Source organism: Xiphophorus couchianus, chromosome 10 (genome assembly GCF_001444195.1).
Source record: "Xiphophorus couchianus chromosome 10, X_couchianus-1.0, whole genome shotgun sequence".
NCBI classification, from domain to species: Eukaryota; Metazoa; Chordata; class Actinopteri; order Cyprinodontiformes; family Poeciliidae; genus Xiphophorus; species Xiphophorus couchianus.
Window position 1 is genome coordinate 6,945,263 of NC_040237.1, and position 23,920 is coordinate 6,969,182.

At 38.1% G+C, this 23,920-nt stretch overlaps 1 protein-coding gene across 1 annotated transcript in view; it reads left to right on the top strand.

Annotated features, from left to right (window-relative positions):
• The window catches only part of chst15 (carbohydrate sulfotransferase 15), a 41,429-nt gene that overhangs the window by 15,835 nt on the left and 1,674 nt on the right, over positions 1 to 23,920 (top strand). Inside the window, exons 2-6 of the mRNA XM_028030031.1 lie at positions 6,373 to 6,951; positions 10,041 to 10,380; positions 16,429 to 16,572; positions 21,224 to 21,380; positions 22,588 to 22,744. Coding sequence (XP_027885832.1) covers positions 6,517 to 6,951; positions 10,041 to 10,380; positions 16,429 to 16,572; positions 21,224 to 21,380; positions 22,588 to 22,744 — 1,233 coding nt within the window. The 5' untranslated portion in view covers positions 6,373 to 6,516. The remainder of the gene's footprint in view (positions 1 to 6,372; positions 6,952 to 10,040; positions 10,381 to 16,428; positions 16,573 to 21,223; positions 21,381 to 22,587; positions 22,745 to 23,920) is intronic.

The window sequence follows — 23,920 nt, forward strand, 5'->3', positions numbered from 1 at the left end:
TCCTGGGGGAATCCATTGATTGTATGTTTCTCATAAAATCTCAAGTTTTTCCTTTCCCATCCTCCCTCTCAGACTTTTCTGCTACTTTCATGTCCATGTAACCTTGGAACTGTTTGTTTTTCTACTAACGTCACCCAAAACAGGTAGCTCTATCTTTCTTCTTAATCTTTCACTTATGTGATATAACAAAAGACAAGACTAAATTGCCAGTGATGTTTTAAATCAGTAACTTTGACTTTCTGTGAAAACAAAGATCAGATTTGATTTGGCTTTTGTGAATACTCACTCTGTCAAAAAACCCCCCCCAAAAACTCAACCTCCCAGTACATGACGTAGTCTCTACATCTAAGTGTGATTTTGATTGATGCGCAATGTAAACAGCACCCAATAACAAAAGACGAACTGACATTTAAGAAAATCTCCTGCCTTAGGTCCTCATGAAGAAACCCACAAGTACTACTGCAGACTGCAGTAACTTGCAAAAATGAGTCAACTTGCGATTTCCTCTGAAAATGGAACAACCACAAAGGGATTTTCCAGTAAAAAAATAATTTAATGTCATATTACAGTAACCTTGTGTACTCATTGTGTTGTGCTGGTTCAGTGCTTCTGTGATGAATAGTCTCTTCCCTTATCTTTTGCAGATGGTTCACATTCTTGCTTTTTTGAAAACTGAAAGCTGTGCAGGGTGCCACCGACTTTACTTGTGATGTGTTGACTCACTCAAAGACGAGTGGTTTATGACAAAAATGTTTTTGTCAAAGAGACATTTCCTTATAAAGCCTACAAACCTGGTGATGGAACTAACTATGTGCACTCGCTTTGTCTTCATTTTCCATGAATGGACTTTGTGAATTAGAGTTGTGTCTCTTTGTGCTCCTGTCTCAATGCAATTAAGTTGCAAGACTAATCCTGAAGCAGTGTCTTTGTGGTGTTTTTTTTCTGTGTCACTCTCAAACCTTAGTCTATGCAGATGGCTGCTCCTGCTGAACCAGGTAAATGTTTAAAAGGATTAAAAAGGAAATTTCTTTCCACTATCACCATGTGCTTGATCAGAATTGTGGATTGCTGCGAAATCAACGGTTTGATGTAATCTGCTGGACTACATTAAGAGCTTTGTAAAAATTAAAATGATTTAATTTGAGTCTGACTATATGATTACAGTACATTGGAATGGCTAGTATATAAATAGCAGGGGTGTCAAACTCAAATACACAGTGGGCCAAAATTTTAAATTGAACAAAGCCGCGGGTCATGGTTGAACAAATGAATCTTTTAATATGGACCCAAACAAGTTTTGATTTAACAATAAATATTGAACAAGCAAGGCTTATATAACTTAAAACTGCAGGCGTGCAAAATTGAGTTGCTAAAAATAATAATAAAACATATAAATGGCATATTAAATAAAATTTAAATAAAAATTGAATGCCTCCTTTCTGAGGTAAATGTCAAAATTAGCTTCGTACACAGACTAGTAAATTTTAAAATAAAATAACATAACAACTATGAATAAATCATTAAATAAACTATGAATAAACCATTCAGGCCATGGAGTAACAAGAAAAGGTGCATAGAAAACTTATTTATTGCTCATTTTGCGACACACTGATCTGCTCTGATGCGGCCAAGCCAGATACCTGGCATCTTCTCTTGGATGCCAGTTCATCAATGTGGGGGCTCAGGGTTTGAGCTGAGGAAACCTTCATTACCGAACAAAGATGTTCATCAGTCAGACGCCTCCTGTGAGACGTTTTCGTCATCTTCATTGGGAAGAAAAGTTGCTCACATACATACAGTATGTAAACAGATATTCTGTCTCCCACCTGTCCAGAAAAGTTCTATTTTCTGTCTTTCCTTTTGCCATTTTTTGGTAGGGTAACACAGTGACAGCTGTAGTTTGAGGTCGCAGTGTGGTTTTGGGGAGAGGCACGGGGATGCGGGGTGCGCCGGGGCTTTCAACCCAAGGAGTGCGCAAGAAGACTGATCACCACCTTCCTAATACATCCATGTCCGCTACCATAAGTGCTACTGACACAGAGGAGGATGCGTGTCTGCCTCTGTCCTGATTGACGTGCCAAAAAAACAGCAGAGCATTATGGGATTTGTAGTATAAGCGGTGCATGCGGCGTCACAGCGTTGCCATCGTATAATACCGGCGGGCCGGTTCTAATATTAATTTGAAATTGCCTCGCGGGCGAAATATAATTACACTGCGGGCCAAATTTGGCCCGCGGGCCAGAGTTTGACACCTATGATATATAGCATTGATTTTGGAACCCACTGAATCTTGTATACTTGAATTTTAACTTGACCTATTTCTCTTGGGCTCTACGCCACACAGACTTTTCTGCAGGTGAAATTATTTCCCTGCTGTGCTTTGAGAAATTAAAGGCTTGAGAAGTACTCCTGTCACTGTCTGAGAACATTTACGATAGACAGCCCTTGGCAATACTGAGAACAACAAACCAATATGCACATATTTCAGTATAAATCTATTTTTATTCCTGTTTCAATCCACACAATCAACAACACGCTGCATTTCATTTTTACGGCTTGACAAAAGCTGTAATAAAGTTTGTCTAAAATTTCATTTGCTTCAGCGAGTGATTTAATGGTTGATAACAATTGACTGGTATTCGTCAGAAGATACATAAAAAATATTTTGTTTGGTCGGCAATGCAGCTCTTCACACAAGCATCTTAAATGGACAATGACACACAAAGGAAATAATTATTGAGCAAAAAGAGAATGGTACAAAAACAAAGCAATTCGCAGAAACTGATGGGTTGAGAAAGTGGCTGTTTTTTTCTGTAAATGGGGTTGGGGAGTTGGATTAGAGTAGATGACAGATCTAAACAAATCTGCCTGATTGTGTGTTTGATTGTTCTGTTGCTGAATGGCAGGACAGACATTGTAGAGAGGTCTGTCTCTGATTATTTGTTTAGGCCGTGGCCAGTTCCATTTTCATAGGGAGGAAGCCATCAGCGCAGGAAACATCCCATTACCACTCTGTGTTGTCTGTGTATTTGTAGTTAATCATACTTATTATCAGTACACACTAATTCTTTTCATCTTTGAAGTCAAATTATTCTGCTCTTCACTTACAAATCTCATAAATAAGATTTTATTTTCTTCCTATCTCCTTACATGTATAAAAAAAATATTCTTGACAATTTATGTCAGTGTCTGTTATTACTTGCTATTATACTCTTATTATTTATCTGCAGTCAGTAATTTGAGTTGCAATGTTACCTCACTGTTTTCAAAATGTTATGTCAAATGTTACCTTCAAATTATGACAACTTTTCCTAATTACAATTTGCATGATGTTAACAACACAGTGGGGCTCATCAAAACATATTTAAATATAACTCGAAGCACAGCAATATTTTTTGGTTTTCGTGTGAAAGCGCATTGCAATCAACATAATAATTTCATATAACGCAGTCAACAAACTATATAACAAAAATTCAAATCTGCACTTTTTTTCTGTCCTTAATGATCCACGCTTCAACCACCTGAAAAGAAAAGACACAATTAAGAACTGATAAGTTTCAGTAACTCACAAATACAATGATTGTTTAACAACCATGTTGGCAGTTATCTGACCAGAAATAAATTAGGTATCTGCTTATGAAATGCGTAACTCTACACTAACATGGTTATAGGTCAGAAGATTTGTCAGCTGAAAAGGTCACATATCCAACCTTTTCTTCTTTTTGTGTTCGCAGGCCCCTGGGCATGTTTATGATTGCGTTAAACCATTTTATCAGGTTTGATAGACAGTTGCGACATATTTGCTGTATGAATATGGCAGATCTGTCAACCTTCCAGTGGCCTGCTGCCGGAGTTAGCAGACTGATGGATTTAGATGCGTCTTCCCCTGAGAATGATATTCTCTCATCAATGACACAGCTCACCCCTCTGTTTTCTTTCTGTCTTCCCTCCATCTGTCTGGTATTTTTGACTTTCCTTGCTGTCTTTCTGTGTTTTACCTTCACTTACCTATTACTTCCCTCGTAGAAATTGAAGAGGAAAGGAATCCCACTCACTCCAGCATTTTTAAGTACTAAGAGCTAAAACAATAGTGGCTATAGGATTTCTAATTTTGGAGCATTTTGTCATTTCTCAATAACTTCTACTCCCCAGCTTTACAGGCTAATAAACCAAGAAGACACAATAAATGCATTGTACTGGTAGACATTACATAATTTATAAAATCATAAAGTCACGACTATTTGAAAACTGGAAATTCACAACCAGTCCTTAATTTCCTGCTCATTACATTTTAATGCATGGTCAAGCTTTCAGTGCAATTTACAATCCCTTTTGATGGGAAATGAATTATTTCTACTTATTGAAATTGACAAGTATTCAACAGTAGATTAAAAAACTTGATGAAAATTTTGTTCTAGAGGAGCTTTTTAAATGTTTAACATCTTTCTTTAGCCAACAGGTTTTGACTATTTCAGACCCTGTGTTGGACATTGCTTTGATGTATAACCTGCGTAGCCTGGAATGTGATTGGTATGCATGTTTACCTTATCTTTAACCAGTAGAGATCTTCTTTTCCTGAATTTGCCTACCTTATCTGAATTTACCAATAAAAATATTAGCTCATCTTACAAGCTTTTAGTGTTGTCACTTCAGTAGCTGATATCTCATATCTGCACCTGCAGTTATGAGATATATTTGGTAGCAGATATCTACTGAAGAAACCTCTAGAAACTGTTGCTGGTTTCTCGAGAACTCATCTCTATAAACCAGCAACCGTTAGAGCCTCACCACATAAAAACAGGTTTTCTGTAGAAAAGCAAGGAAACAAATTCAATTCAAATGAGCAAAAGCATAGAACACCAGTACTTAGAATGAACCCTACAGCCTGTGATCATGATGTTTCTGCTGTAGTAGGTTGCTTGCTTGCCCTTTTTTTTAATAATCAAATGTCATTGCTACACCCATCTCTATGGCCAGGCTTGAAATGTGCATAAACAGATGTAAAGATTTAAAGTTTTAAAAAAAAGTGTCCATATTGTCTTAGTTTAGAAGGTCTTGTACCTCCATAAATCATGATTTGGGAGTCAGTATGTCATGGTCTAGGCATTATGGAGCGACAGTGGAGACAATGATAGGGGTTCATCCTGTAACCGGCGGGTTGTCGGTTCAAGTCCATGTTTTGTCCTTGTGTCTATAATGTATCTTGCTATCAACGACATGTGAATGACTGAATGTAGTGTGGAGCGCTTTGGTGTTCTCTAGGTTTGATAAAGCACGACAAAAGTGCAGGCGGTTTACCGTTTGAGCATGCTGTCGTACCACAGCATTGGTTTTTACAGAGCCAAGCTCGTATGTCTACACCTCTCTCCCAGAGGGACTGGTTCTGCAGGGTGGAGCCGACGGCTCAGCTGGGGGTAAATGACACCGCTTGAATAAAGAGGCTGAAATCTCCAGTTCTGTTCTGTTATCAGCTGTGCCACAAGCACTACAGATCTGTGCTGAAGGTGTGAGAGCTGGGTAGTGGTGGGGGGCAGCAGACAATATCAGCAGCTGTGAGAAGGATTGATGACTCACTTCCACTCTGCTTGTCTCTGATGATATAAGCATGCCGGAGTAGGCTGTAGGTGTGTCGTACATCAGCAACATGGAGATATACAGTACATGCAGCTGCAAGTGCATGAAACATCGCCAGAGGAAGCAGGGCTGTTGTAGCTTTTGAAACATGTGCTAGACATGTGCTTTTTATCGTCATGCTATATTCTATTTACACCAAGCCATGTGACCTCAGCTTCAGACACAAATCAAAGGCTCAAGGATAAATGGTCATGTGGTACCGCAAGAACATTATTATCAAAATTCTCAATACTTTCATCCTTTCAACTCTGGCCCTCCTTTTTTATCTCTGTGTGGCAGTTCTTCTCTGTGAGTTCATAGAGAAGAAACTATTTTCTGATAATATAAATCCCTTCTGCAGGTCAGGCTGCATATCTGTGATATTTTTGTCCCTCGCTGTGAGAGTCCAACATGCAGCCTTGTAGTTCACAGTTTGAATTTATCCATAAGAAGTTTGTCCTTATCACTGCCTCCATATTGTGACTTTGATGCTCAGAGAGGATGGGTGGGTAGAGCCGTGAGGCTGTGCTGTGCAGTACCAAGAGGAAGTCAATTGTTTTGTTTCAAACTCACATCTCTTAGTTTTTGTACTGAACACTGAGAGTGACACTATATTGCACACTCAACCATTATTTAGAGTAACTCAATTTCCTTTTAAATGGGAATCTTGTAATTCCGTTTCTGCACTTAGTGTAATAATTTTTGCTATGTCATTTGGTTTTGTCTCTCAGTTAAGCTTCTTCTATTTTTATTTTGCAGGTGTACGTAGAGGAGATGGGCGAATCTCCACCAACCACCATGGATATCAGTTTATGGACATTTTCCCATTCCAAACTGTGGCATAAGAACGGCTGCTGCTTATGTCGTTGAGCTCTAACACTGGGCATAGTTGCTCTGGACACCATGACACAGATGGACTACAAGTACAGCCTGCTTGGCTCCACTGTGGATGATTACCGCAAGAGGCCGCTGCTCCTGCAGGTGGACAACACGCCTATGAACTTGTTTGCGGTTCTCGAAGTGAAACGCGATCTAACGAGACGCTCAAGCACTGTTGGATGCAAGATCCGCCTGTACGGCTTCCTGTTCGTCCTAGCCATCATGTTTCTCATAATGGCATCATATGTTTTGACAGGGGACAAGAAGGGCCTTCTCCTTACGCCGTCCCCTTACCACCTCAACAGCTTGGTCAGTCCTGGACCCTTTGCCTTTAACCTCTCTTCAGTGGGGGACTATGCACATATAAAACTGGTGGTGAAATCCATCAAATCCAAGGTGGAGTTTCGGACCCAAAGACAATGTCCTGACCGTAAAGCACTGATGAGGAGCGATCCACATGTGAGTAAAGATAAACCATTTGCTGGATACTGTATTTCTGTTCTAAGTTTAATTTGACCAAAAATTCTCCACTGACAGGCATGCTGAAAGGATTATTCCAAAACGTAAATAGCTAGTTATATTAAATAAAGTTTATGTATAATGGATGTCAATAGGTGGAATTTACAATGTTCTGTTGTGTCAAGACTTGGTAGATTGGTTTATTTTATTTCACACTAAGGATTAACTGATCATTTAGGAATAAAATTTCATTGGTCTATGAATACCTCCAAGTGGAAATACTAACCCTAATTATTTAGACAGCAAATGCGACGGTTAGCTTTCATTTTCATATTTAACCAACTCCTGGTGAGTGAAAGAGTCTGCAAAGCATAGTGTGAGATTAAGTGATGTAGTTTGCAGTAGTCAAACCGTGAAAAGTGAAAGTTAATAAGTACAAGAAGGTGTCTCTCGATACCTAATTGAGGTTGAAAAGTAGTTATGTTTTGGTATAATTTCATCTACATAAAGCCTGAATTTAGAATAAACTTGTAGAAAACTTATGAGCAAAACAAGTCCAGCTTTAATGTACGGGAATACACAAAGGTTGTGATTGATTTATCCTAAATGATCAAAATAAGTTTATAGTTGTAAAAACATCTGGAGAACAGCTACACTTCCACAGTATCTACTTCGATTTACATAAAAGATATACTTGTTCTGAAAATCCTGATTAACACTTAATGTCTCACAGGTCTCTAATGATTCTGTTATTCTCTCACAAGGGGATGCACAAACGTCTTGCTGCACACTTTGATCCTTCAAAGTGTGCAGCAAGATGTTGGAGACCTTTTATCACAGTGTTGTTGCCAGTGCCATCTTCTTTGCTTCTGTGTGTTGGGGAAGCAGCATCAGAGCCAGCGACTCTAATAGACTAGACAAAATCATCAGGAAAGCTGGCTCTGTACTGGGACTAAAGCTGGAGTCCCTGGAAACTGTGGTGGAGAGGAGGACACTGAAGAAGGTTCTGTCTATTATGGACAATAAACAGCACCCTCTCCACCACATAGTGGACAGACAGCGGAGCACCTTCTCACATAGACTGCTCCAGCTCCGCTGTCGTAGGGACAGATACAGGAAATCCTTCCTGCCACATGCCATCTCACTGTACAATAAAAGCTAAATCATTGTTCTGCACTAATCAGTCCGATTTTGCACAACTGCACTATGGCACACTTGCTGTACATATATTTACATATACATATCTGCATTTTTTTTTTTAATCTTTGCAAGGACTGCTCTTAAGTTGCTTTTTATATTAACAGCATTTTCTACTACTCAGTGGTAGTTGTTATTGTGACTTGTCTCTATGCTGTAACTGCGAAGTAATTTCCCTGCTGGGTTGAATAAAGTACTTCTATTCTATTCTATTGTATTCAAAGTCCCATGGTATTTTAGCAACCTGAACATCCTCATTGTTGTGCAATTCAAATCACAGCCTGATTCAAGTAATTGTTAGTTTTAATTATATTGGACTGTGCTGAGGCTTTTGTGACGAAGCACTTTTTTTAAAAATTGAAAAGTTTAATGAATAAGAGAGTGTGGTCATCGGATGATCAATAAGCCCATCAGTGGATGGTTTCTGCATTAATTATCCTTAATATAGCTGTGTCCCTCAAGCTGCTGAGTAAGTCCTAATTGCATGGTTCATTGATATTTTTTAGCAACAACAAAAAAGGTTTAGAAATCCCAGTGAAAGGGGTTGTTTCAAATGTGCTACCTCTCTTTTACTCCCAATGTTTTAGCTTTACTCCAAAATGAACTGTATCTTAGAATAGTAAAAAAACGAACATGGTGGGAACAATTTTAAAGACGTTTCACATAATTTCTGACAGAACAACATGACGATTTACATGGAAATTACAAGGTATTTTGGAAAACAACCTATTGCTGCTGTTTTTGCACTTTTAAATAGAAAACATGCTGAAGCGCTCTGTTGTATAGCAACCTGAATGAGCAGCTGACCAGACTCAGTAAAAAATATAGGTTTCTTTATAGGATTGTTTACTTGTTATGGGCTTTCTAATTTGTACTTAAAATAGCTTTCTGCTACACTCAGTATCTGCTGCACTTCGTTTGGTTCATGGTTGGTGTAGCTGATTTAATTTGAAATTTATTATGACTTGTTTTGGTTTCAGGCAGCTGTGTTCATACAAGTGAATAGAAAAGTTTGAGCACCAAGCAAAATCACCATAATCCTTATTACTTTGAGTTAAATGATTTGATAATTATAAAAGTTTTACTCAATAGGTAAGTTTTTCTGACTAAATGTAAAATTTTGCAGGTTGAAGAGTTTCAGTGTGGGGACGAAAAGCATCGAGGAATGGTTAGACAAACCAATCACTCTTAGAAAGAAATCACTGTTTCTTTTGAGATTTGTTTTAGTGTGCTTTCATTTACTTCATAAAATCAATTAATGAGTTATACAATTGGTAGTTCTTCTTCACGCATGTCAGCAGATAAAACCATTTTCATCCATAGTTGCATTCAGAGACTGTACGGTGGATGAGCACTAATTTTGCAGAATTGCTTTAAGCAAGAATTTCCTGGATTTAAATCAAAGCCATCTGCCTTTATGTGTTACTCTGTGATGTTGTCGCCATGCATGTGCAGATTCTTCCCTATGTACTCTAGTTTCCAAAAAGGAAACTAGAGTACATGGTACTCATGGTAATTGGCCACTTTAAAATGACACGGTGGTCCAGGTTGTACCTTGATTCCCTTGCTCACTGCCGCAGATAGGCACCAGCTGGTTGGGTCCTTGCAAGCATTAGGCGAATATAGAAAAGGGATGGATTTGCATCAGAGATTGTAAATGCATTTTAAAATCTGTGCTTTTCTAGTAGCTGTAGTATTGTGAACTAACCTGTTACGATCTCTTCTTTCTCCAGAGAGCATCCAGCATACTAAAAATGTTTAAGAAACCTCTTCCTTTAGAGTGTTAGAATGTGTTAGTCCTCTGCTGTGCAGTGTAACAGAAATCTTGTTTGAGATCGTTTTTTAAAGTAGGATGACTTGACGTATTTTTTTTTCCCCGTTTGCCTTTTCAGATGTTTTCTGTCATCCCACCCAACTTCCTGCCTGGTATCAAGAACCCCTGCTGGTATGAGGAATTCACTGGGAATATTACCACAGATCCATATAAGACAAATTTGTACGGACGCTATTCCAGGCGCTTCCGGACAGTTTTCCAGCACCTGAGGAGCACTTTCCATCACCATCTGTTACATCGCAACAGGACACTCTACCGCATGCGGTGCCTCCCCTATTTTTACATTATTGGTCAACCAAAGTGTGGCACAACAGACCTGTACGACAGATTGCGGTTACACCCAGATGTAAAGTTCACCACTTTCAAAGAGCCACACTGGTGGACCCGGAAGAGGTTTGGTGAGTAAAGCTTCCTGTGGCAAACACCAGTAGCAGCTCTACTGGTGTGATCTGATCAAATCTTTGGAGGTGCGATGTACATATCTTTATAGCTCTTTCACATCAACAGACCCATGCCTCAGGAGAGGAAGAGAGATCTCAACATTTTTTTTTAATATCCAAAAGTTGCACAAAGTAGTACATAATTGGATACTTAAAGATGATCTTCATTTGTGATCTAATACGTTATAGAATTACCTTTCACATCTGGAGAATTTTTCTCCTTCTTGTTTACATAGCTCAAAATCAGTCAGATTGGATGGAGAGGCCCTGTTAACACAAATTTATTGTCACTTAATCAGAGCACCTTCTTTAAAATGCATGTAATGTCCTCTAAATGGCTTGTGGCAATCTGCAGCTGGGAATTTTGGCTTTCTTTCAAGAATACACACATATTTGTGTACTGCAAAAGTTATAGTTACTTCCACACAGTAGTGACATGTATACCTCGAAAAAGTAACTTGATTTATGATTTCTGATTACTCCTTGAAAACCTAACTTAGTTGCTTTTCCGATTACTTGATTTAAAGTGACTAAGTTATGTTACAAGTTTGTTAATTATTTTCAGAAGCTGCCAACAACAGGCGCCGCTGCCTCAAAATAAAAATGACAACATGCGAGAGTTAACTGTGTTTATGGGCAGTATTTCTGCCACTACATCCTGTCCGACCAACTTCTTCAACTCTCCCCTGCTCACTGGTTTTGCACAGAAGTCCAGCTTTTGTAGTTTGATGGAGCACCTCTTGCATTTTAGATGCAGCTTTCTACTTTTGCAACACCTGTAAACTGATTTTATGAAGTAAATGAAAGCACACTAAAACAAATCTCAAAAGAACACCTTGTGAAACTTGCTCTATCAGTTTTGCAGTGCAGTATACAAAATCGTTCTAAATTGTTTCATACTACAAGAGTTGACAATAAAAACAAATGATTTAAAATTAACAGTAACAATTTTAAATCTTATATCAACGTTCATTGACAATATACATCAATGAATATTAATATATATTAGTTCAAAAAAGCCTAAAAATAATAGAAATACAGAAAACCAATTGTTGAAAAGTTATTTTTCACGTTGTATTTATGTTTGTGTCATTTCATTCAAGGAAATTGTGACCTCTATATATGCACTCAGCTAGTAAGCCTGTTTTGGGAAAGACTGGTAGTGGCTTTATCCTCCACCGGGGGACATTTGTGCTCTCTCCTCATTGCATTAAACTGCTGCGTGAGCAAAGTACAGAAAATCACACTGGTTATTCTGTCTCCCCTATTTTTAAGGGTGGTACAATAGCAGTAATTCACCAGCATAGAGGAAACAACGAACCTAGACATTTTCATCTTTAGCTGACACAAACTCATGTGTTTCCAGCTAGAAAACGTGCATCTCTCTCCTCCCTCCATTATTTACGCCTGTATCACTTTGTGGTATCACTCACCCTCCATGATATATATATACAGTATATATGTATATATAATGTGTGTATATATACATATTTATATACTTTAACTTCAGAGTGAAGTTAAAGCTTCACCCTGAAGACTTTAGATGAATTTAGATTAATCTAGACTTATGCTACATTTCCCTTGAACATAGATAGGTGACTGTCGTTGAAACCATGACATCTGAATATGTCAAAAACATATTCAGTGTGAAGCCTTGGCATGCTTTGAAGCCACACAACCAACTGACCCTGCATTTGCACTACTTCAGCACTCACTGTTGCACTCATTTCTTACATCCTGCCTCTTCAACACATTTCTTATCTCAGCATTTAGTGGTTGCTTATTTTGCATCTTTAGTTCATTCTAATTTCCATCCCCATGTGTATTTCTGTCTTATTTAAACAGCTAATTGTGCAATAATGCATTTTCTAATTAGACATCAAATTATTTATTTAATAATACCACTGTTACATAAATATATCTTACACGGAACATGTCAGAGTGAGATTTAATGGAAATATTTCCTCATTTAAGTTGTTGAAAGTTAAACATTATGAGTCAATAATTGGCTTGTTTTTGTCAGAATTCTGAAACATGAGTAACCTACTGATGCCACTGCTCTGACTTGGCAATCTGCTGAGTTTGAACAGGTGGCAAACACGTCATTCACTCTAACAAAGAGACAAACACAGAGCGTCGAGGAGTAAGAGCTGCCTCACAGCAGACATCTGGTCGCATGTCAGTTCTGTTGTCGGAAAGTGTGGTGCCATCGTGTTCTGTTTTTATTCTGCTGCAAAGGCATCTGTGATGTTAAAAGCAATACTGCACCATCATAGAAGAGATTTAAAGCTACAGTAGGTAAACTTTATAAAAATATACTTTTTACATATTTGCTAAAATTGTCACTATGTCCTGACAGTATAAGAAGAGATTGATAATTTGTGAAAAATATTAATCTCCACCGCCTTCTCCCTGTGAGCTTAAAAAACTTGGAGAAACACACTTCTCCCAGTCAGAAAAAAAAACAATCAGAACTTAGCACTTTCAATCATCCGCTGCTCACACACTTCTGTTCACCCCGTAGAGTTGTAGAGGAAAGACTATAGCGCACATTTTCAGGCTAAATGCATGGTTTTCTCAAAACCCCCTACTGCATCTACAAAGCCAAACAAGATCAGGTAGTGACTACGCATTAGCCATTTATTGCCTCGTTTCCACTGACACTGGTTTGTCCACTTTGGTACGCTATTCCGTTTTTTTCCATTACAAAAGTGGTCCATAAATCCATCCCGTACCGCACTGGCCTGGTCAACACCAGTCCGTTGTTCTATGCTTAGCAACCACAAACGTCGGTGTATTGAGATTTTTTGTGACATGCTTTCAAAAAAGAAGTAGAAGAAAATTCTTAGTTTCTCAGGTTTCACCTTTATGTTTTTATCTCAATATAAACTGAACACTGAGGAACAAACAGCATTAGGAAGATCAGGGATAGAGATATTAAGACTTTTAAAGTTTTTTGTGGAATAATATCTCAAGCATTGAGCATCCTTTAATCTCCCATAGCAGTCATTCAGCTGTACAAAACCCTTGGAGAGACGAGAGACATCGTTACTTTAGTATACTGTACTATGTGACTGGAAAACACATAATACTGCCCCTTTAAAGTCAAGATGCAGCAAAGTGGTTTTTTAAAAAAAATCTTTTGCACTTTTTTGCACTAGAAAAATACTTTTAATATGGTTCTTTAAACTTATATCCATTTGTTTTACTAAAAGGAGTTTAAACTGCAGGAGTGGTATAATTAAGCAATAATATTGTAGCAGATTTTAAAATCATAATCTTTTTTTTAAAACCTGTGTAGAAATTGAAATCAATAATGGGACACTGCTTAGCAGTGACACTACGTTTACTTTAGAACAGTGGTTCCCAAACTGTGGGGCACGCCCCCTAGAGGATGCGCGGTGCCATTGGAGGGATAAAGGCGGGTCGCGAGAAGCGGTATGGATAAATTAAAAAACAAAACAAAAAAAAGCATCCATCCATCCATCCATCTTCTTCCGCTTATCCGAGGTCGGGTCGCGGGGGTAGCAGCTTCACAAAATTGTTTCACTGTAATGATGGTTTGTAGTTTTGTTGCAACCTGAAGTGTGAAATAAACTTCAATGGAGTTTGAAAACAAAATATGTACATAGGTTTATGTCTGGTTGAACGATGTGTGTGCCCAGTTGATTGTCTTTTTCTTTTTGGGGGGGATTTTATTGTAATCTATAGGGAGGCCCAGAAAATCTTTGGGAACCGCTGCCTTAGAAGGACATTTTGGGTTATTTTTGAGTTTTGATTGTTTTAAAATTGAGTTCCTTTTCTGCACTCATCTAAACATTTTTTTAGATGTGATTTATGATAAGACCTTGACCTGATTATTTCTAAGGTCGCAAAGATCTTTTGTGTAATAAAAGAGGCAAGACATCATACTATACTTAATGCATGTATATTTTTCATTCCATTCCAACTGAAACACTCATTATAGCTTATGAATAATGGAAAGCTTCAGGAGCTCCGGAGACAGACTTTAGTGGAGTGAGTCAGTGTGTGTGGGCTAATAATGTTTGCATTTTTAAAGAATGTTTCTTATAGGAAAATGAAAAGAGGGCAGTGAAGCTGAAGGGCACTGATCTCCCTCTCAGTTAAGTGCTCTTTTATAGTCACCTCTGATTGCAAAATCAAACAAAGATTAGATAATGGCTTAAGATTAAGTTGGTTATACAAAACATGCAGTCAATTTTCACTGAAGATCAGCAGCTATTCTTTCACAGTGTGAGTGTGAGTACTATGCTGCCAAGATTGCTTCTTACAGTGGACCCAGGTCATTTTTATCTTCCAGCTATAATTAACACGCACAATTTATTTTCTCTGCATATGAATCGCATTGATTCCATTGTCACTCTGTTTTTTTGGTGTTATTCTTATTAGCATCTAACCAACAGTACTAGTTGTTTCTTTAAAGAACATTCCCAAATTGTAATCACACATATCAAAAGATGACTGCCTGTTACAGCCAAAGCAGTTCCTTTGAAGTTGATCCAGATTCTGAGCTTAATCCCTCTGACATTCCAAGAACCTAATTGCCAGATTGTTTATTCTGCAAGCAGTGCTTACTTTAATATGATGTGTTTAGTTTGGAATTGATGATTATCTTCAAATTAGTTATTTATGGTTGTTTTTCTGGAGCTCGCAGTGGTGCAGCTGTATTTCTGCGATAGGTTAATGTCCCACTTCGTTCCCTTTTGCGTTCATGCTCTCTGTCACCTACTCTTTATCCCTTCCAGACATGTACTCTAGGGCAGGTGCTGGTAATCAGCACTTTTCTCCTCAGGCATCCTCTGAGAACACTCTGAATTCAAATGGCCTTGTTTTGTATTTATTTATTTTGTTCCCCCTTGGGGCACTGCTAGACTGATACATAGAAATGGTGAACTGATGTGATATGTGCCACATAGCTTTCTTAGACGAGCAGCCTGAATCTTAAGCAAATGTGTCTTCTTTATTCAGCAGAAGTCATGAAATACAACGCAAGTGCTTGACATTTAATTTAAATTCTAAAAGAAAACGGATGGCAGATCCATATCAGAGCTGTTGCACCTGATTTAAATGTGAATTTTCTAAATGAATATTGATACTGACTTGCTGTTGGAGACTTTAGGACTAACATGTCATTAAAAGAAACATCTGTTTGACTTACCTCATTTTTCTAATCCTGCATACATGCTGGAAAGTCATTTACCGAGCAACTACAATGGCATAGTAAATTTTAATCACTATAATTATTCTGTGCCCAGCCGCAGCTCAGATGGAAAACACATTTTGCTTTAAAAGCATAAATTGGACACTGGCCTTTAACTGGAAACATTAACAAACGGAGAAGAAAAATCTAAACTGAGGTCAGATTTGAGAATGCTCAGAGTTGATCACGAATATGAGATAAGAATAAATAGCACATCTTATGTTGCAACCAAGCACTGGTCCTCACAGCAGAAATTAATACCAACTAGAACTGCGAGAACTAATAAAAGGGGTTCATTACATTCTTATCAAGTCCAGAGTTATCGAGGTCCCTTCTGATGTAGTTCACTTCCCATTACCAGCACTGAGCAAACATGCCTTAATTAAACAATGCACCTCCTTTTTACCCAAAGCTCCGCCTTGGAGCTTCAGCACTTCAGTAACTTTGGATGTTTGTCTTACTAAGTACACTGCTTTAAAATCATGCTCCTGTATCTCTTAATATGTCTGATATATGGTCATCCTGCTAGGTAGTATAGTAACCTATTTTTTCTTATATCGTGATGAGTAGTAACACATTTTTGTGAAAGGGTAGTGGCACACATACTCAACATAGGTTCTTTGGGAAACATAGCAAAAGCATAGCAAGTAAAGCTAAATACTCTCAGCTTTTTGTCAGCATTCCTGTGTCTCCGCAAGTTTGAATCCTGAATAAAATGGCAAACAAATTTGCATCTGCCAAGAAAAACTGAGATAAATCCTTCTTGATGTTTTTTTTTTTTACAGGTATCATTCGTCTCAGTGAGGGTTTGCATGATCGGTACCCAGTGGAGGACTATCTTGACCTGTTTGATCAGGCTGCTTACCAAATCCAGGGTGAGCTAATTGCAAACACCAGCGGATCACCCAGCCACCCAAACGTTATCATGGGTAAGTTACATCATGTGTTAACTTTAGAAGCCAATACATACATCATAATTGGTAGCCAAATTCTTAAACTGTAAAATGTTTTGAAAATAGTTTCTCAGTGTAGTTTTTTGCAAAACTTGAAAATAATAGAACAGAACCAGGGACATAAAAAACTGATGCTTTTAGACTTATTTCACCATAAAGTAAGGTTGAGTAGAAAAACATAAACTGGTCATTGACAAAAAAGTAATAGCGAGGGTACATTGAAAAAAGAAGGTTATGTTGTCACACTCCATTCGGGGCAAAAACAAACATTAAAAGGATGATGGGATATTCAACAATGTGAAGCACAATTCTCATTAGGATAGACAAAAGATTTGAATGAAAAGTCTTCTGTGCTCTGAAAGCAAATCCAGTGGGTTATTAAAAAGTATTTTTTGTACTGATCCCTAATTGTAATATGTTTGACAAGGTTGAATTCAAACAGGTTTTTTTAAAATGTATTTGTTTGTCAGGTTAACTAACACTAGAAATGTCAGAAAAGCTACCTTCTTTATGTCTTAAAATTTAAAAGAGCCCTTGTATTTAGCTGTGTGGGTTAAAAGTGGCATAACATGATGCATTGCATCCTCCAGTACTGCCAGCCCCCCAAAAAACAAGTGTGCCCTTTCTTAGTTGCTATTTTCTAGTATCAATCTCTGGACTCACACTGCAATAAAAAAAGAGGGTTTTCACATCTTCATACCAAGGTTGACGCTGGATGTGACAACTTAACTCCAAAATATTGCATTTATCTAGATTTACTCCAATCAAATTCCATGTTCCAATGTCTGTAAAGCTATGACCTGTTTCTGATTTCTCTTTAAGAACTGTGGTACAAGAAGATGAAGGAACTCAAAAGAGGGTTTTACTATTTTCAAAACAGAAATTACCTGATCACATTTTAAACTGTCTATTTATCAATAAAAATACAGTCCTTATTCTTTATACTCCCTAAGAATGGTAGATTCTTACTTTGACTGAGCTTCATAAACTGTTGCCAAAATTTCTAAATCAAGTCTTTTCTATGATAGAAGTCAAAAGGAACAAATTTGCTGTACTACATTTAGCATTCCTGTTATCTTCAGAAAAAGTCTTGCTCTTTCACTCTCTTGTAGTCCAAGACTCAGTTCTCTTTTAAATAACTTATTTTCTGCTACTTCTGATTTATTTGTAAATACCTCACTGAAATTATAATAGACAACTTTGATTCATCTACCCTCTGGACTTTGGTCGGTAAAAGGAAACATTTTTTGATTTTCAACGTGCCGGTCACCAATCGCGGCAGATTGACAGTCATCAGTTAGTTTCTAGTTGCATCTTTATAGTTTCAGATCTTACAACATATGAAAGCTTGTCAAAACTGCCGAAACTTGCTTTTGTTTCCACTCTCGACCTTGACACAAAGAGATTTTTTATACAAAAGGACAATGAGAAAAGAAAGACACATCTCGCTAATTTAAATAGCAAAATGTTTTGTTCTTTTATTAATTTGCATAAACAAATGCAATCAAGAGTCAGTGTGCCTGGAGTATAATTAAAGCATGTTGGATGCTGATCATCAAAATACATTTATTCAGTTTGGAGAGGTTTGTTAATAGTTGATCTTTATAAGCCCATCGTTGTCTACAGCAAGATATCTCTGTGCTCTTTATGTGACATAAAAAGCCAACCAATTTGCATTAAACTTCAAATCTTGATCTCTAATGAAGCGTAAACCAGATACGAACATCCTGCTTCTCACTGTGCTTAAGTAAACTAAACATACGCTATAAACTCTGCGAATCAAGTGCCAGGAAGCTGCTTATTACTTTCGGTCTACTCATCAATCTATTGCACGATGAGCATCTTAAGAATGATTTGCCAGCAGAGAACTGAGGGTACAAGATACAAATGACAGCACGCCACACGATGCCTGAGACACTGCTAATCAGATCTGCAGGAAGTTTTAGTACCACAAACATTTCCTGCCAACCTTAATCTTCTGCCTTCCTGTTTTTTTCCTTGTCAGAACATCGCTTTGTGTCGCCGCCAGCTCCCCTCCCTCGCTTTCTTCATATTAGTTACTCAGGTCATGTAGCAGCGCTCTGATATGTGTGCGAAAGTGCCCCAGCAGTATCCTGCACCGCCAGTCAAGCTGCACCCAGGAGCGTTTTTGGCATTTGTCAGTGTCCTGCAACTTCACTTGTAATCTTATATTTCAGAGGCTGCAGGTAGTGAGGCTGCTCTGCGGGAGCCACTTCAGCAAAGGAGTGTAATTTTTTTTTTCTTTTTAAAAGAGAGCCGGTGACTCAGCTCTAAAGAGACCCTCTAACATCTTTCTAATGCTAGACGTCCTTCTGCCTCAGTTAGCCACTTCACTGGAGTGCTTTATAAAGAAATCTTTTTTTTTTAATATCCACAGCAGGGTGGAGAAGCCTACAAACCGCCTTCCTCTATCAGCATATCCTGTTACCAGCTTCACTGCTCCTATCTGTTCCTGCCTTTACCCATCGTCCAAACACTGTGTCAAAGAAACGACTCAGCTGGAAAGGAAAACTGATTTAACGTTTCGACAATAGCCTTTTCACACTGCACTGAGTTGAGCCTAGCGTGCTGTGCTGTTTTGTTTCCCTCTTTAAATAAGTAATCCTTGTAACGTGGTGGGGGAGTGTGCCAAAAGCCCACTCGGTATTCACTCAATGCTCCGGGAGAGCCCAGCAAGGTGCAGGCCTCCGGCCAGGATCTTTGCTCTTCGATTCTCCTCCGCCGATGGTCAGGTTGGGGAACCACAGGAACGACGGTCTGGCTCCTTCACTTGTTTACCCAGAGCAAAATAAATCCTCTTTAGCTGACACGGGGTCCTTTAAATAGACAAGATTACAGTTTGTATCATTTCAGACATAACGGCATTAGAACCGATCCAGTTTCACATTCACCGTTGTCAGCATAGAAAATAAGTCTCTTTTCTGAAGGAGAGAGAGAGATAAGGCTTCACTTAGCAGATAACGGCATAATGAAGGCACAGACAGCCTAATGAATACTGAATATATTTCTCGCCTGATAAAGTTGCTAGGCTCAAATTGTTTGAGAAAGGATGTCGTTTGACTTGATATGAGTACCACAAGTGTCATTGTGTTGACAGCAGTCACGCTGCAGTTTCTCTTTACCACCAAAGATGCAATTATGATGCCTACATGCTTGCTTGTGTGCTCATACGAACATAATGCTAGAGCAAAGAGAATTTTTAGTGTTTGCTATTTGCAGGTTTAATTTAAATGAGTACAGTGAGGAAAACAAGTATTTGAACACCCTGCGACTTTGCAAGTTCTCCCACTTAGAAGTCATGGAGGGGTCTGAAATTTTCATCTTAGGTCCATGTCCACTGTGAGAGACATACTCTTAAAAAAAAGGAAAAATCCGGAAATCACAATGTATGGTTTTTTTAAATAACTCATTTGTGTGTTACTGCTGCAAATAAGTATTTGAACACTTGTGAAAATAAATGTTAATATTTGGTACAGTAGCCTTTGTTTGCAATTACCCATACTTATTTTACTCACTGTACAGTATATGGAACTTGATCAACGTTAGTGTTTTACATACAGTCCTTGATTTCTGAGGGAAAAAAAGCATTGACATGCCTTGAACTATTTTATGTTCTGTCACATGACCACAAAGTTCAATGTATTTAATTTGGATCTTTTGTTACAGACAAAGTACTGTGAACTATAAGGGCAAGGAGTCATGGTTCTGATTTTTTTTTTTCACAGTAAAAATCTGAAAAGGACACAAACACATTCACAACAGATACATACTGCTTAATATGGTCCTTTCACTGATTGGAAACGTTTGAATTTCTTAGTTTCTGATCACCAAACAGGCCAGATTATGTTGAAAACGGTCCAGTTCTGCTCCCAATTCAAATTCTCAGCACATCTCTGGTTGTAAATGAGAGTACCTGTCACACTGCCTTCAATTGGCTTTGAAATGCAAGGCTTGTTGTGAATGTCTCTTAATTTACATGAATTATAACTCCTCAACCATCAAAACAATAAAGAAAAGAAAACTTCCATCAGTGATTAGCATACTCATCTGAATGCATTCATGCACAAGACTCTTTGAAAACATGGACATGTAGTATGTAACTGTTACATATTTTCTGCTGAGGCTGAGCTCTGATCTAAACAGATATGTTACAAATATTTTTCTTTTCTTCCAATTTAAAATTGTGAAGTAGAGAAACCTAATTAGTGATATTTATGTTTCATGTATCCTCAGCTTTACATCCAAATAACCTTTGAAGCAGAAATGAAGGAACATAAAGGCTATATTCACTGTAACCTAACTGACATCTGCATTTAATATGGCCTGCTTGAACCCCTTTAAAACATGTGGTTGGTTTAGTTTCATGACAAAAACAACCATATGCAGCACAGAGACCTAAAGGGTGGAGCAAGCCACAGCAAGTTTGGAATTATTTCTTAAAAGAAAATCCCCAGAAACGTAAACATGAGCTGTGAGTCTCTGAAACTATAATAAAAGTAGCAGAAACGTGTTTCCATATGTGTTTTGCTTTAAAGCGCAGCACCGATTTTTAATACTCTGATTACGCTCGTTCTTCATTTCGACCACATTTGGTGTATTCTTGCAGGAGAAGCGAGTGCCTCCACCATGTGGGATAACAACGCCTGGGTGTATTTCTATGACAACACCACAGAGGGAGAGCCACCGTTTCTCATCCAGGACTTTATCCATGCCCTACAGCCAGAGGCTCGGTTCATCATTATGCTCAGGGATCCAGTGGAAAGGTTGGAAGAATTTCTATCACACTGCCCTCAATTGGCTCTGAAATGCCTGTAATGATGCAGCTCTAAAACAAGTCCCTATCACAGCTGTTTACCCTGCTGACACAGAGACGCTTCACCACTTTATGGGAAACAAGAGCTCTGGCTGTTATGAAGGATGTGTTGGGCTTTTACTGAGGCTGCCTGTCATATAAGTTGTTTTGTGACACGTTTATTAAACCTGTGCAGAGCTTCCTCCTGAGTGCCTGACACTCATTTTAAACTTGGTCTTCTTGACTTATTTCTTCACACTAAAGAAGATCATGTTTGTTGTCCACACTTGTGTTAAATAATTGCATATCGTTGATTAGATTAATAATACTGTTTGTGTTCATTATGAAGTAAAGAAGAGAAACACGATTGCTATTACTACTAAAAACAATAATGATCAGTATGATTATTGTCATTATGACCTGTCCTGGGTGTGCCCCGCCTCTCTCCTAATGGCCGCTGCATAAAGGCACTATTCCCCATGACCCTGCAAAAAAAAAAAGCAGTATTCACTTTACCTTTTAAAATGTTTGTAGTAGCATTACAATACATACATAATAAAATAAATGAAAAAGTAAATCAATGAACAAGTGACATTAAATTAGGATTTCTGTTGCTACTTAAAAATTACCTGTTTCAAGCAGGGATGTCGTGTCAAACTCATTTTTACTTTGGGTCTTATGAAGATCATGAATGTCCTCGAAGGGCCGGTTGTGTCAGAATGTATTGACAAAACCTATAAAGTTTTAATGAATCTCAGCATGCCTGTCTTGGAATGTTTCACATATCAATGTTTTTATGTTGCTATATGCAGCCTCCAGTTTTAAACAAAACACCTAAGTGAACAACATGCTAGAATAAATTGGGTGTTTATCATGGTGAGTTCACTAACTGGGAAGAACATGATTTTTGAGTTTTTGAAAAATACTTGATTCTGGTCACCAGTTCAGTTTTTAACAAAATAGCTTTTTATTATAGAAAGATACTCTGGAGGCTTTTCTTGCTAGGATCCTCACACTTTTGCATTGTCTGCAGCCTTCTAAGAATGTGGAGCAAAAAGAAAGAGTACTCTTTAATGCATATAAATAAAATACATTCAATCGAAATCCATTTGCCTTTAGCTGGGAATTTTACAAACCTGAAAAGGAAATGTTAACAGTGCTTCTCTGTTTTCTTCTAGGCTTTACTCTGACTACCTGTACTTTGGAATTGCCAATAAGTCTGCGGAGGATTTCCATGAGAAGGTGTCAGAGTCCCTGCAGCTATTCGAGGGGTGCCTTATGGAATACACAATGCGCTCCTGTGTGTACAACACCACTGTCAACAATGCAATGCCAGTGAGTGGTCCCTCCTTCCTCCTTTTGTCTGGCAGGCCTCCTTTAAAGTGAAATTTAGTCACCAGTTAATAAGATGGTGGGAAAAGACAAGTAGCAAAGGCTTGAAGAAGGAAAGAAGGAGGGCAATCCACACTTCATTAGCACATGTTAAAGGACTTTCATAAAAGAAAGCGCAGCCTCTCTGGCTGCAACAAAACTTAGTTCGGCAAAGCTATGAACCTCCTTAAGACCATCAGACTAAATCTTTAGAGTCAGTCAGTTCAGAGCCCTTGTATTAGGATCCTGGCCAGCTTTTCCCACAGTACTCTGGAGCTGACTGAGTTAGAGGAGGAGGAGAAGGAGTCTCGTCAGTCCTTTTTTTGGCTCCATACAGAAACTGTCTGGTATTTAGAGGTCCTGCTCTCCAGCTGCCTCCAACAAGCTTGGTGACCCTGTGAGGGCAATGCCTGCTCTCTGCAGCTGTTCTCAAAGTCTGTCCATTGATTTCAGAGTTATTAATGCATGTTGAAAAGAACTACAGCTATTTGCACTGTAGTGTCAGATTAATAAAAGGATAAATGTCAGCAAGACACCTAAAGTAGCCTAAAACTAAAGTGAGTAGGAAGTTTTAGGAAATCAAATTACTGGTTTTAGACATAATCAGTGACTTGGTCATGCTAATCTAAAATGGGGTTCATACATCAAGCATTCTCACAGACTATATGAAAAAGTAAGTTGGTCTCTTCAAAATCAATCTGAAGATAAATTCTTTAACTTTCCTTTGTAAAAGTTTTAGCTCTGTAAAAGAACCACAATGTGATTTCTGTGTCCAGTGACTCCAAAAATGTAAACAGCCTGGTAAAATGTTGTAATCAACCTGACATTTTTTCACATATTGCTCAACATTTCTCATATAAAGACTAGTAAACAAATTTGTGTGAGGATCAAAAATAAAACAAAATAATGCTATAAACAAAACAACCAGATTGCACAATTGTGTGCACCCTTTGACTACAATTTTTGAATCACCTTTTGATTGGATGTTAACATTTAGTTTCCTTTGTAGCATACCCTACATCAATTATAGGAGACCTGAATAGGCCCTTATTCATAGTACCATCTTTCAAGCCATAGTTTGCAGAAAAGAAAAAGCAATATTATTAAATTGTAGACATGTTTCAGCAAGGAATAGGCTAC